Consider the following 14,109-nt stretch of genomic DNA (forward strand, 5'->3'; position numbering starts at 1 on the left):
ATAGCATCACTGATCTGATTTGTTTACTCAAGCTTTGTTTTTAGGCACCCAGATCTTTCAAGTCCTTCAAGTCCAGTTGATTTACTGAAAATAAGAAAAACTCTGCAGTCTGTAAGCAGCAATTGGACTGTACACAAAAATATGACCTTGCTTCATTTTTTCATTAAATGCACAGGTAGCTGCCATGCATGTATTAGAAGTTCTAGACCTACTCCCTTATAAATCAATAGATTGCTTCTGATAGGAAGAAACCACATGAAAAAAGGTAGCACAGTCAGAAGTAGGATATTTCTGAAAATCCATTCTACCATCACTTCATCTTGTGTGGATATAACACAAAGTAATGCTGGTTGTGTAGCTGTAGCAAACTGGGGAAAAACATTTTGGAATTTGTGTGGTTTGTTCATATGAACTTTATATTTACTGCTACCGTTCTGATTACATATAAAAAAACATGGCTAGGTTAGAATACCAGTTAAGAGTATGAATATACTCAAAGGATTGATCTTCCTTAAGCAACAAGAAATAGCTTAAGGGTGGAGTCAGAGAAACAGAAAAGGAATTTAAACTGGAACCAAGAAAATACAACCATTATTGTTTGATCTATGTATTTCTTCCACAAGGGCTGTAGCTGCAGTTTTCAACTGATTATACTCAGTTACAGTGCTTGTTAAGACTAATAATTTTAATATTTCTTCACCTGTGGTAAGCACATGTCAAATACAGGATGTTATCCTCTCTAACAGTATGTTGACATGTTCTTGTGTTTATGTGCCTGCATCTCCCCTCAAATATATGGGATACTCTGCTAATAATTTGTCTAATAAAAATAAAAGATTTATTTTGTACATATTTGCATAACATTGCATACTCAGAGCCATCAAATAATTAACATTTGCTACCACATAAAAACCATTACATTGTAGTTATAAATCAACTGGTTCGTAGTTTCAAGCACTAGAAGTAATGAAAACAAATGGTGTTAAGTAGCTTAGGGTTTAATAGCTGTGATTTAAGGTTGCTAGTTACATTCTAATAACAACTTCTACTCTGTGAAATCACACATTTCATGGACATTTGATCCTAGCACCTCTGTGTACACTGTAAAGCTAGGAAAAGAAACTAATACAGCAGGAATGACTAAAAAAAATATTGAGTTGCTCTCAAGTGGTCTTTTCTTAGCCTTTTCTAAAAAACTTAGCTATCTGGTAACTCTCCCTAAAGAAAGGGAGGTCTATTTTGGTTTAATTTGGAAGTTTAAGAGGGAGTGGGCTAGTCACAACCACCTAAGAAAGAAAAGTTTGTCTTTGTATATATTTCCGCCCCCTGCTCTTCATGTTACAGCTTACTAGCTACGGAGATCAAAAAGAAAACTTCCAAAACAACCCAAAGTGAATTTATGCTGCTTGTTGAGGAACTGTGTTTCTTAGAAAGCAGAAACCACCAGGTCTTTGAATATTTCTTTGCAAATGACTCTTACACTCCTGAACTCTGGTAGCATCAGTATAAATCTCACCCTTTCACCCTAATTCAGCCTCACAGATTTTTCATAAGCTATAAATCATTTTGGTATTCTGCCAGTAACTTTTATCTGCTTCTGAAAAAGCAGTAAGTAATGAAATAGCACAGCTCAAAACGCCTTGTAATATACGTCCTAGTATAAATGAAGTTTTCAGCTGAAAGACACAATCTAAATATCAGTTTTGCTGCTGAATATGATCTTTCCCTTTCTAGGCTGCTGTCTTGTTAATAAAACAAAGCACAATTTTAAAGGAGAACTGTATTTATCTTACTGTTAATAGGCTTTCTTTCCTAGTACTCTGCTCCACTTAAAAGTATCTATTATATGCATGGCAATATTTAGTATTGTTAACATATAGGAGGGTTCTTTATTTAATCTGCCTATCCTTCCAAGTGAAGTTTGTATCTCTCATATATTACTTCAGATACTTTTTCAATGTCAGCTATGTATTATTTTCACGAAGTTGCATCTCTACATCTTTGCTCAGCAAAGCAATTAAATGGATGCTGAAGAGAAAGCATATGCTTAAGCCTCACTGAAGTTAATACTTTGACAGTGCTTAAAACATCTTTGGATCAGAGTTGAGAACATACAAACTCACAGGGTCATGAACATGATATACCAGAAGGATAGCAGTGTTGAGTGGCAAAGCTCACAGTATTTATCCTCATGATTTATTTTTTTGAGTAAGTGCCATTGGAATTTTTAATAAAAAGCATTAGTTCAAGTAATTTCCATACTGAAGACATTTTTATAACTGATTTAACCAGTCAAATAACCTGCTTCCATCAGAGTCACTAATATTCCCTCCAGAAAAAGTTGAGGGAAAGTAAAAAGTAAAAAGCAAAAAGCAGAAAACCCTTAATCAGAGGAATAACTTCCCTAAGGGGTATTCTCTTCCTTAACTTTCATCAGTGACTATTATTTCATCTGATTTTGTGGACAGTATCTGAAGAGTTGTTTTATCCCTGAAAGTATCTGTTCTTTTTGTTTTCATAACTTGCCCTACTTTGTTTTGGTGATGTCTCAGGGTATTAAGTTCTGCTGGCCACTTGCAGACTAAGTAGAAAAGTATTGCTTTTCATGTGTTTTAAAAGTTGCAAGTCAGTCTTACCACCTGTACCGTTGTCGTTGTATCTATTCTAGAAAGAGCACTCACTTGCTTTTTTTTACTTTAGTACATTTAACAAGGACTGGCATAAGACAGGCTTCTCTTATTCATCTGTTCTTTGAGGTAAAAATTATATTATCCTCATCAAATTAACTTTTATATTTTTAAATTATTTTTGTTGTCTGACTTTCCACTGGTGTTTTTGTTTAGAGATTTCTAAGAATTATCTATTTCTAGTACTCAGTTCTCCATTTAGTCTGGATTAACTTGAGATTAGAGTACAATGACATAAGAATATTTTTGGTACATTTTTACCTTTTAGTTTCTCATGGATCATAGTTCATTAGCTTTTCATGATTGAAAACAACCAGTGGAGAAATGTTTACATTGAGTGGCCCACTGATATTTCTTCTTTTCCTGAACAGTACTTCTTAACTCAGAATCTAGTAGTGCAGTCCATATTATTCTTTCTTATCCTGCATTTTCTAGCAATTAGTACCAACTCCATAAGTTATTTGCACCTTTAGTCATCCAAACTCCCAACCTGGTAGTCCTTACATGAAGGCAGGCATACAATTGAATAGTTGAACCTGAATTTGTTGTCACAAAAGATAGTAATATTTATGAGTGGAATTTTTTTTACTTAGTAGACATTTTTCAGTAAAGCGCATGGAATAGTTTAGGGTCTGTTCACTAAAACCAGATATTTATGTATGAACTGTAACATAGCTGAAAAATGTTATTTTGCACCAATTGCATGACATAAGTCTGTTCTCTAGAATTTTCCCTCAGCCTTACAATACTTAAGATTCCATAGTTGTTCTTTGCTTTGTCGACCTTTCTTGCTATTTTAAGATCGCAGAACAAAATAAATGCTGAAAGTTCATTTCAAACAACAGCTGTTTCCTATCTCATCAATCCATCCATGAGCATTACCAAATTGTTCCTTTATGATTACCATATAAACACAAAAAGTTCACAACAAATCAGAGAGGAGTGATAGATGTGTGTACACTTGTGATATGGGTTTTATTTCCCAGAATGACTGTCAAAATTCTGCTTCTCCATTCTTCTATGGACCTTAACAACAATACAAGGAAAAGTCAACATTCCTTTTTTTTTTTTTTTCAATGTTGGATATATTCTAGAATACTATGTTTGCACAAGAAATATGAGGAAAACCAAAGGAAAAATTTGAGGGACACAAAATATTTTATACATTTAAATTAATGCTTCTCTTTAAGCATGCTGAGTTCAGCCATATAAATCTGCTTGAATCACAATTTAAATCTTACTGAGCTAAATAACACCTGTTTCATTTTTGTTTAAAATCATTTTCTTTTGCAAACTGTAAGTGAAATCAATAATGGAAGACCACAATATTCAAATTTTATGAGCTATAAGAACAGGATTTTTTCAAAAGATTATCCTGGTCAGTTCTTGTATGAATTAAAATTCTCTTCATCGAGGATCACATATGTAATTAGTAGGAGTTATATCTACAAAATCAAAACATGTCTCAGTCATCTATAAGAACTGAAAGAAAAACAAACAAAACCAAAAACATCTCCACAAGCCTCCTTGCAGAGTCCTCTCATTCTAATTGATGGTGTAATAGAGAAATGGCTGTTGAAAACAGATTGGTAAAACATGATGAAAGACAGTTTAAAACTAAAGGTCTCCCCACATAAATATTTTGGAAAACAAGGTTTTCTGGCATAGAAAATTCTTACTGTCATAGATGCAAGTCAACAGAAGACAACTTTTGGAGTAAATCAGCCTTCAGAATCCAGTGTGGGGTGGATTGCAGGATAAGGACAAAATGACATTCAAAAACAAGTCTGGAGAAAACAGCTGGAGTTTAAATAACAATAGAATTATTGTTTTCTCAGACTTCTTAACACTTTTATGCTCCTCCCTAATCCTGTGGTGATGAAAATGTGACAGGTTGTGCAAAGACAGTTTTCTTTTTCTTTGTTTTACACCTGCTGCTTCATTGGGTTACTGCTAGCTTCTGTGCTAGGAGAAACAGTGAATAATTTTTCCATATACATTTTCACCACATCATTCACCATGTAGAACAGACCTTATTTGTTTATGTCTTTCTTGCATTGGAGTGATTTTATGCCTTTTATTATCTTTTTTTTGTTCTTTTTTTGTGATTCTTAACATTGTTCAAATTTTTTGAGCTAGTCTGCCTCAAGGCTGAGTATTTGATGGGTTAATGCAGTAGCATAATGAATGCCAGTGTTTTCCTGTATTTTTCTATAAATTCTTGATATTCTATTTGTCATTTTGACTTGCCTTTGGCACTAAGCTATCTTTTCAGAGAAGTCTCCATAACCACAAGATGATCTATTTTTCTAGTGGTATTAATGATATTAATAGACAGCCAGCTAATGACATTTCTTCCATCATGCATTAATTTTTGTCTAGAGATGCAACATTTACCTGCCATTTTATAGCCTGGCCATTTAAAAATGTGAATTTCCATGCAATCCTTTGCAGTTAGCTTTAGTTTTAAGGATCAAAATTTGATTCATGTGGAGTTCTGAACAGCAGTTGGAGAGGGAAAAATTCAAATAGCACAGCACCTGGCTGCACTTGCAGAAGATAATGACAAACCAGTCTTGTCACTGTGGATCAGGCAGCAAATTCTACTTAATAGAATGGAATAATTCAGATGGAAGGGACCTTCGAAGATCATCTAGTTCAACTGCCAAACATTCCAGGGCTAACTAAAAGAGCATGTTATTTGAGGGCATTATCCAAATACCTCTTGAACACTGACTGACAGGCATGGGGTATCAACCACCTTGCTAGGAAGCTTTTTGCAGTGTTTGGCCACCCTCATGGTAAAGAAATTTTTCCTGATATCCAGTCTGAACCTCCCTTAGTGCAGCTTCGTGCCATTAAAGTCCCTGGAAGTTCACGCACAATGAAAGAAATGCTTATGCACTCAGTTTTAACCCTTTTGGATTGTCTAATGAAGAAAATTTCTAAAACACCTTAAACAAAGATTTCTCCATTATTTAAATGAATTAAACCTTCAATTGAAAACACTTACCATTTCTTCATTGTTTATGGAGGTCCGGATGAGCATGGCCATGGAAATACCAGATTTTCGAGCTGCAAGTGTCTGTTTAAAGCAAATGAAAAACTGTTAAAAATTACAGTGCTAATTCAAATTGTTGAATCTGATGTAAGGTAAGATGTACTATATTATGCTAATCTAATTGGATTAAAGCGTAACAGCAGGAGTTACAAAAACTTTCAGTTAATGTTTTCAGCACACAACTTTTAAGTTTTCAGCACGTAATGGAAGCAAGCTTTCCATCATCATTACTGTTTCTATCAGCAGTGTCTAGCTGAGCTGCCATTTCTAATATAAAATCTGTTAATCAGGGTTTGTGACTCAGTTTTTTAAATCACAGGCTGTCACTGGTTTTCCGCTTTGCCAACCAAATTAACATGGTAAAAGGATAGGCAACCTGCCCTAATTTGGAAGATTTCTGTGCCTGCAGCAACATGGGAGATCATTTTGCAGCAGTCTTATAGTTCACGTTTTCAGTCCTGATAATTTTTTTAATTCACTGAGCATTTTTTGAAGTGTGCAAATATGTGTAAAATGCTACTCACCTTAAATGAAAAAGTCTTTACGAAACCTAAAAGTTTTTCTTCAAAGACACTTAATATTCATTCAACAGTAAAGAAATACCTTGGTTCTTGGAGGAAGACAAAAGGCTCAGTCTCTGCTCTTTTGCCCACAAGATGTTATCAGTATATGAACACCTCCCAGTTCATGTATGTTACAAGGCCTATGTCTTTGGTTGTCACATTTGCTGTAGTACAGTACATACAAAAGGACTCAAGATAGTTTTTAATGTACAAGAAACAAGGAAATTATCTCTTCCTATCTGCCATATTAGTGTAATTTAAATGGGTCCCTGAGAATTAGAGGGTATAACAATTAAAAGGTAAAAGACTCTAGGAAAACAAGTTCTATGTGCTTCCCAAATAATATCTCAAATCTGAATATCACTTTTGCTATCAGTAATCCTTTTTGTCTGACAGAAACAAGTTAAAATTTGTTCCACTTGACCAAATATTAACCATAAAAATAAGCAAATATTCCTATAATTTACCTGCAAAATTGGGCCCGCAAATCCTTCCCCCTTCTCTAAGTCATTCCAAGTCTGTCCATATACCTGTACTTTATCTGTTATTCCCTAATCCAGCTTCTTTTTCATACATTGCTGTCCTCACAGTCTAGCAGTGTAAGGTTGATCAGTTATGCTGCCACCACACACTGACCATTAAATCTGTTGTTGCCTTTGTTGTGAGGATATAGATTTTCACCTTGCTGTGAAACTGGGTCTCTGTAGTCCACCATTACACAGCTATTACAGCAAAAGTTTCAATGACATTTTACATATTACAATCTCATTTTTGGTAAATACATATTGGGTCAGAATCAATTTGGGCTCATATCAGCAGAGGAGCTGAGTCATTAGTCTTTGGATGGAATGACAATTCCAATTTCTTCCCACTTAATAATCATGAACAATGACATAATTTAAATAGATTTTTGTATTTAGAGATATTAAGGTTGTTCATTTTACTTTTAATTTTTTACTTTCTCCTGAGAGCACACCAATTCAATTTTCAGTAAGTTTCCCGTAATAATTATTAAACTTGCAGACAAACATAAAATTATTAATCTTGTGAAACCAATTACAGGGTAAAAAATCATCCTTGGAACAGAATGGTTTGATTTGATTTGTCATTGTCCATTACAGTTAATGTGGGATGCAAAGAACCCCCTTTCTTCTTTTAAACTCTCAACAATTTACCAAGCCTATGGCATTAAATTGCTATCAGTTTTCCTGATTATTTCCTGATTCCCATTATTAGGGATGAAAGATTTCTGTTTGCTTCTCTGTAACCATGTCTTGCTTTTATTTCTGTAAATATGGCAAATCCCATTGGTTTATGCCAGTGAGTGGCAAAGTAAAAGGGAAGAGAACCCAGACTTTGCTTTTTCAAACTTTCTGTGACAAAACCACATTCTACTGGAACCGCATATCAAAGTGATAAACGGTAAGCAAATTAAGAACATCAAGAGGAAAAGTAAATTTTCATAATCAGTAGAACTATAGGTTAAAAATATTCATATTAAATACACTTATCTTCTGATCCCTCTTGAAGCATATGTTTCTTCTCAAAGTCTTGGAAGGTAGCCATTTACATTTATTTGTCTGCAGTATATTACTTTTATAGTTTTGACCTCTAATCTTCATGTCTATTATACTTAGAAAGTGGTTTGATCCTTTTAATTCTAAAAAAACACAGCCCAAGACATTCCAAGCTACAGTGCAATGTGGACTATTTATCAGGACAGGAGTACAAGGAGCTTAAGAACATTAACCTTGATTGCAGGGTAGTGAAAGATACCATGTTCTGTCCTCCAGCAATCTATCAGTCAATGCACAGGAGTCTGCAGGAGAACTACAGTTACACTCTACTGGTATAAGTCAATGAACAGATACTATTTCTGGTGAGAAAAAGCAAAGTAGGGAAACAATTTTGACTTTGCCATGTGTCCTTGAGACACAAGTCTCCAAGGGTTATGCCTGGAATCACATAGTTTGCCATTTTGCTCTTTAATCAGAAATGTGTCTAAAATCACAGTACAGTGTCCTATATGCAATAACAAAGATTAATAGGAAGCAAATAATTAGGCTGTTCTTCATAAATTGTTTATCATTTTGGGACATAATAGAAGAAAATGATATCTAGAGGGATTTGTGAGAAACCAATGAAGTTAACAGCCATTATGGATTAAATTTACTGGACTGTTTCCATTTATGCATTACTGTCAGAATAAACTACATCTTCAAGAGAAAGCACATAAACAAAATGTTTCTGTTCTGAAATACTGATTATTTTTTTTTCTGAAACTAATTTTTAATTCCTGGAACACATCATAAGCATGAAAATAACAGAACGTAATTATATTATTATGATTGCCATCCAGTAGAATTAAAAGGAAAAGAAAAAACACCAAGAAACCCACAGATTTACAACTATTTTTATTATTCATATATTAAATTGATATTACAGATATTAAAATATTTAATTCATTTTGACTATTAAAATTAATTAGTTAAGAAAATGTTCTGCAAATACCAGATTTATTGTAAATAGTTCAGATATTTAACTTTTATCTAATAAGCATTCTGGAAATATACAAACCGTAAGAATTTTGCGGTTACAATTTACATGAGTGCCTTCAATCTTAAAAGAGTATAAACTACTTTGAGTTTTAGCCTCTGCTTCTGCTTTAGCTTCTGCTGTGGAGACATTTACATAAATAAAAGTATCAGTGGATTATAATTTTAGCTGACATGGGCATTTTCTTCTGGTGTGTTCAACAGCAACAAAGATTCACAAATTCTTGTGCTGTTACGATCAAATGATAGAGCCAAGTAAAAATGCATTCATGAATAATCAGAAAAAGATATTTGCCTGATTACAGTGATTAAACTCTATAAAGTCACCTTTAAATCAAAAGAAACCAGGAATTTTCTAGTTTTTAAAACATTTGAAATGACATTAGAAGCAAAGATTAAAGCATAACGAGATGGAAGAATAGAGTTAGCTACCTTTGTCTATGACTGGAGAGATCACACCTCTATATGGCAATCACGAGTTACATGAACTAACTTCCACTATAATTATTACTATTCCTCTCTCTGGTTGAACTGAGAGATTTTTTTATTTTTTAAAATAGAAGTCAGTGATTACATTAGCACATGCACTCTTTATTTATTTATTTATTTTCCTTGGCTCACTATTTTCCCTTTGGCTCACTATTAAATGCAGGTAAGTTCTAGCTCTCTGTGTTGTTATTCAAACCTACCTGAATGATCGCTTTCATCATCTTTCCATCCTATAAGGTATATTTTACTAGAACTCTAACAATGACCCATAGTGAAACTTGTGAATTCAATAAAGAGAACTGCTGCTGTAGATGGATTTTGACTGCCTTATCCTCTTCTAATGACTCAATCCAATAACACACAGGGAAAGTAGAGTTTAATATATTAGGAGAGGGAAAACTGGTAAGGCTGCTAATGTTATCATTTAAAAAAATATTTTTGCACTACTCTGGGGCACAAAAGGACATCACAGGGTACATAACATGACAATATTAGGTAAATGTCACAATATTATCTTGTTAATATTTAAGGAATACACAAATATCTAGGCAAGCAGTTACAGTTTTGTAAAATATTAGCCAGCAATATCAGGACACTGGGTAGTCTTAAGACTTAGTGGGAGTCACTGCCCACTAAAAAATATCTCATTTGGAATAGATACTTATAAAGTACTTTACTTGTAAAGTAATGTTAGGTCTTAATATTTCCTAGTGTTCATTTTAAATGAAAATTGGATTTTCCAAAATATGAAGTTATGGAAACAAAAGGGGGTCAAAGATATCATCTTAAGAAATTGTATATTATTTTGATAAAACTGAGGTAACATGCTGAAAACATGCAAACTAATGCAGAGAAATGGAAGTACAAAGGGATTGGGAATAAAAGGAGGAACCCTTTACAGACATCAAAGTCAGTGGAAAGAGAAAATATTTCCATGTGTTGTTGATTAGTTATCAGGTAAGATTACACCATAGTACCTAGGAGTCTTCATTTGCTTTGGGAAATCTATCTTTTGCAACAGAGATCAAATAATTCAAGCTGGTTGAAATGCTTATTCAAAGTAGGGAACAATTCCAATCTCTCATTATCTACGTATCTTCTAAGGTTGTTCAGTTCCATATGGGAAGCATCGTGATTGAGTCCTAAACAGTCTTTTTACATCATTAGAAAGAAGAATATTTGGAATACACAGATAAGTTTTTTACATTTTTTTTCCCTAATGATTTTGGCATATATGATATGGAGGACAAGACATTTACAGAATCCATAACTTAATTTAGGATTAAATTCTTGGTCATAAAATAGTTTTTCTGTTTTGCAATGGTCAGCATAAATTGGGACATTCATGAAATATCTAAGGCTTATAATAAACATTTTAGAACACAAATCAATAGAAAAACACTTACCATAGCCTGAAAAATCCAGCCGCAATATGAAAGAGATTAGAGAATGTTAATAATTTGTCAGATTTATCAAAAAGATATCAAATAGTATCTATTTCACTGTCAAAAGAAACTAGCAATCATTTCAAGTAGTATTATTTCTGTTTCTGAAACAGCCATATAAATAAACATAAAAAACATCATTTTCATTTATTGGTTCCTAGAAGGAGTTGAGAATTAAATTTCTGATTTAAATGAGGTATTTTGGAATCAATCTAATAAAAGCTCAGAGTTCAAAGGAGATTGCTTAGAGTGCACAAACCTTCAAATACAAATAATATTTCAAAGATGAAGGGGACCTACACATAAGTCTGAAATAAATTCCTCTTAACTTGGTAAAATTGTTTTAGATTTACAGATGCAGAACTGAGATGTAATATAAGTTACTATTTAGAAAAACATACAGTTAAAGAGTTATTGTTAAGAGTCAAGCTATATGTTCATAATGATTAAATTTCAGAATAAATTTCAATTTTAAAACTTTAATTTCTACTTGTTAAAGCTAGAATTATTTCAGGAGGAATTATCCCTAAATAACCGGATACAAATGCGGTAATCATTACCTTTGACATATTTGAATAATAAAATGCAAATTTTATTCCATCCTTTCAGAAAGTGAATGTTCTTTTTTGTTTCATTTTGATAATTTATTACATTTTTTAAAGAAAGGGATTGTTAGGATTCTGATGGTTTTAGCTTATACTAAGAAACATCTATCTGTAAACAATTCCAACAATTAAGAATAAAGCAAAGTTCTATTTATTATGTGTAAACGAATAACAATGTGGCTGTAAATTATACTTGTGTAATACAATTTACCATAGATTGGCTGCTGTCAAAAATATTGTTTTAGTGACTGCAGGCTCTACTACATTGTAAATTGCAACTTTCCATTTATTTTAAAAGGAATTCTAATCTAAAACTGCTTTTATGTTTTCTTGTTGTGATGCATTTATAGTGTCATATATATCATGGCATAGTAACTGAGCAAAGTGGCCAAGAAGACACTAAGTGATAACTTGGTAAAGGCTGATCTTTTGAAGACAACTATATTAATTTACTTTGGCTGACTCCCCTTGACTCACTGTACAGTGAGAAACTGGTTTTGGGGCTCACCACCACCAGAGACTAAATAAGTATTTTATTGAATTATGACTTCTGCACTTAAATTTTAATATTTTTTTTTATTTTTTATTTTTTGAAGAGCAGAGAGTTCTACTTAATCTCATTTACATTGAAAGTCAGAATAAATCTCAAAGGAACTTCCATTCCTTTCAAATTCTGAAATTTATTTCCCCAAATTATTATTACCCATGACTGCTAAAATATCACACTTTGTAGTGAAAATATATGTAAATCTTTGAAACATGCATATTGAAGTCAATGTTATTTTTCTAAAAACATTTTTTCCTCTTCCAGTGTCATAATAAATCAAACCAGACAGTATCCCAAGCACTCAAGAGCAGCTGTTTTCATAAACTAGTTCAACATGCACATTATCTGATTCCACAAATAATTTCTAAATAATCAGTGAGATGTTCAGATTTACCTGGTGTATTATAACTGTATCATTGGCTTTTACTGGTCACAAACCCTTCAATTAAGATACTTTTTTCCTTCCATAAAGTAATTAATTGTAGACAAATTATCATTCACATGCACAATTACTTGGCTCTGGTGAGGCCGCATCTTGAGTACTGTGTTCAGTTTTGGGCCCCTCGCTACAAGAAGGACATGGAGGTGCTCGAGACAGTCCAGAGAAGGGCAACAAAGCTGGTGAGGGGTCTGGAGAACAAGTCTTACGAGGAGCGGCTGAGGGAGCTGGGATTGTTCAGCCTGGAGAAGAGGAGGCTCAGGGGCGACCTTATCGCTCACTACAGGTACCTTACAGGAGGCTGTAGCGAGGTGGGGGTTGGTCTGTTCTCCCACGTGCCTGGTGACAGGACGAGGGGGAATGGGCTAAAGTTGTGCCAGGGGAGGTTTAGGTTGGATGTTAGGAAGAACTTCTTTACTGAAAGGGTTGTTAGGCATTGGAATGGGCTGCCCAGGGAAGTGGTTGAGTCACCATCCCTGGAGGTCTTTAAAAGACGTTTAGAGGTAGACCTTAGTGATATGGTTTAGTGGAGGACTTGTTAGTGTTAGGTCAGAGGTTGGACTAGATGATCTTGGAGGTCTCTTCCAACCTAGATGATTCTGTGATTCTGTAATTAAAACTAATTAAAAGAAAGATTCAAACAACTGACGAATAAACACTTTTATGCTGCCAGAAGCAACTTACCACATCTCGAACAATTGGAAAAGATTTCTTTCTGCGCAGGTCTGGCATGCTATCAATTCCGTATAGCCCACAGCCAGCTCTGTAGGAGATGAAAAGGTAAAGAAAATAAAAATCTGTGGCTTACAAGCTTGCACTATTTAGAACTGCTTACAATATCTGTGTGTACAGTTAACATAAAAATTAGCAATCATCAGCTAAAGAATGTAAGCTTTCTAATTACTATGAAAAATTAATGAGAGTGTTCTTGGTTTGTATGTTTTCTGCTGGCATTCTCTCAAAGCAGAGAAAAGTAGCTGAAACATTGCTTAATACCTCCTAACACTTTTTTTTTTTTTTTATCATGGATTTGAAAGGTGTAACGGTAGCTTTTCATCCAGAAGACTTGTAAATTTGTAGTTGAGATATACAGCAACATTTTACAGGATATGTTGTAATTTTATGTTTGGCATAAGAGTTAAAATTCGAACTAGACACATAATCAGATCTTGTTATATCATTTTTCAAGATCCAACATTTTCCCTGCCAAAATCCTTTGGTTTGGTACTGTCTCAAATACCTTTTCAGGTGTTCTTTTATTTATCTGTTTCTCAACACATAAATCAAGAAGTTTTGCAGCAAATATCTTTACATCTTCAAGTCCTCATTCTATTTATATACATCACAGTTATTGAGTGAAAGGAGATATAACTGAAATTAGCGATAGAATTTTCACTTCCTTCAGAAAGGTCAGTACTTCATCTTAAATCTCTTCTCCTGCCTTGAGGATTAAAACCCTCCCAATAGTAAAGTTGACAAATTCTTTATTTATTCAACTCAAGACTATGGCCAATGATTCCTGTTGGATATAATAGATGTTACAGTCCCACAGCTGCAGCTAAATAGAGTAGGAATTATGAATCAGAGATATCGGCTGCCAGAATTCAGAGCCTGGCATATTGATACAAACTGAAATCAATGTTGGATTAGTATGCTAGTATGGCAGACTGTAAATTGTTCAGGGACAGAAATATCTCCGACTCTGCTACTATTACCTT

General features: G+C 33.8%; 1 protein-coding gene across 1 annotated transcript in view; it reads right to left on the minus strand.

The window, feature by feature from the left end:
• Positions 1 to 14,109, minus strand: part of UNC13C (unc-13 homolog C) — a 161,110-nt gene that overhangs the window by 109,116 nt on the left and 37,885 nt on the right. Inside the window, exons 4-6 of the mRNA XM_013177313.3 lie at positions 13,076 to 13,154; positions 10,762 to 10,767; positions 5,701 to 5,772 (exon numbers count right to left, since the gene is read on the minus strand). Coding sequence (XP_013032767.3) covers positions 5,701 to 5,772; positions 10,762 to 10,767; positions 13,076 to 13,154 — 157 coding nt within the window. The remainder of the gene's footprint in view (positions 1 to 5,700; positions 5,773 to 10,761; positions 10,768 to 13,075; positions 13,155 to 14,109) is intronic.

This window comes from Anser cygnoides, chromosome 11 (genome assembly GCF_040182565.1).
Source record: "Anser cygnoides isolate HZ-2024a breed goose chromosome 11, Taihu_goose_T2T_genome, whole genome shotgun sequence".
NCBI lineage: Eukaryota > Metazoa > Chordata > Aves > Anseriformes > Anatidae > Anser > Anser cygnoides.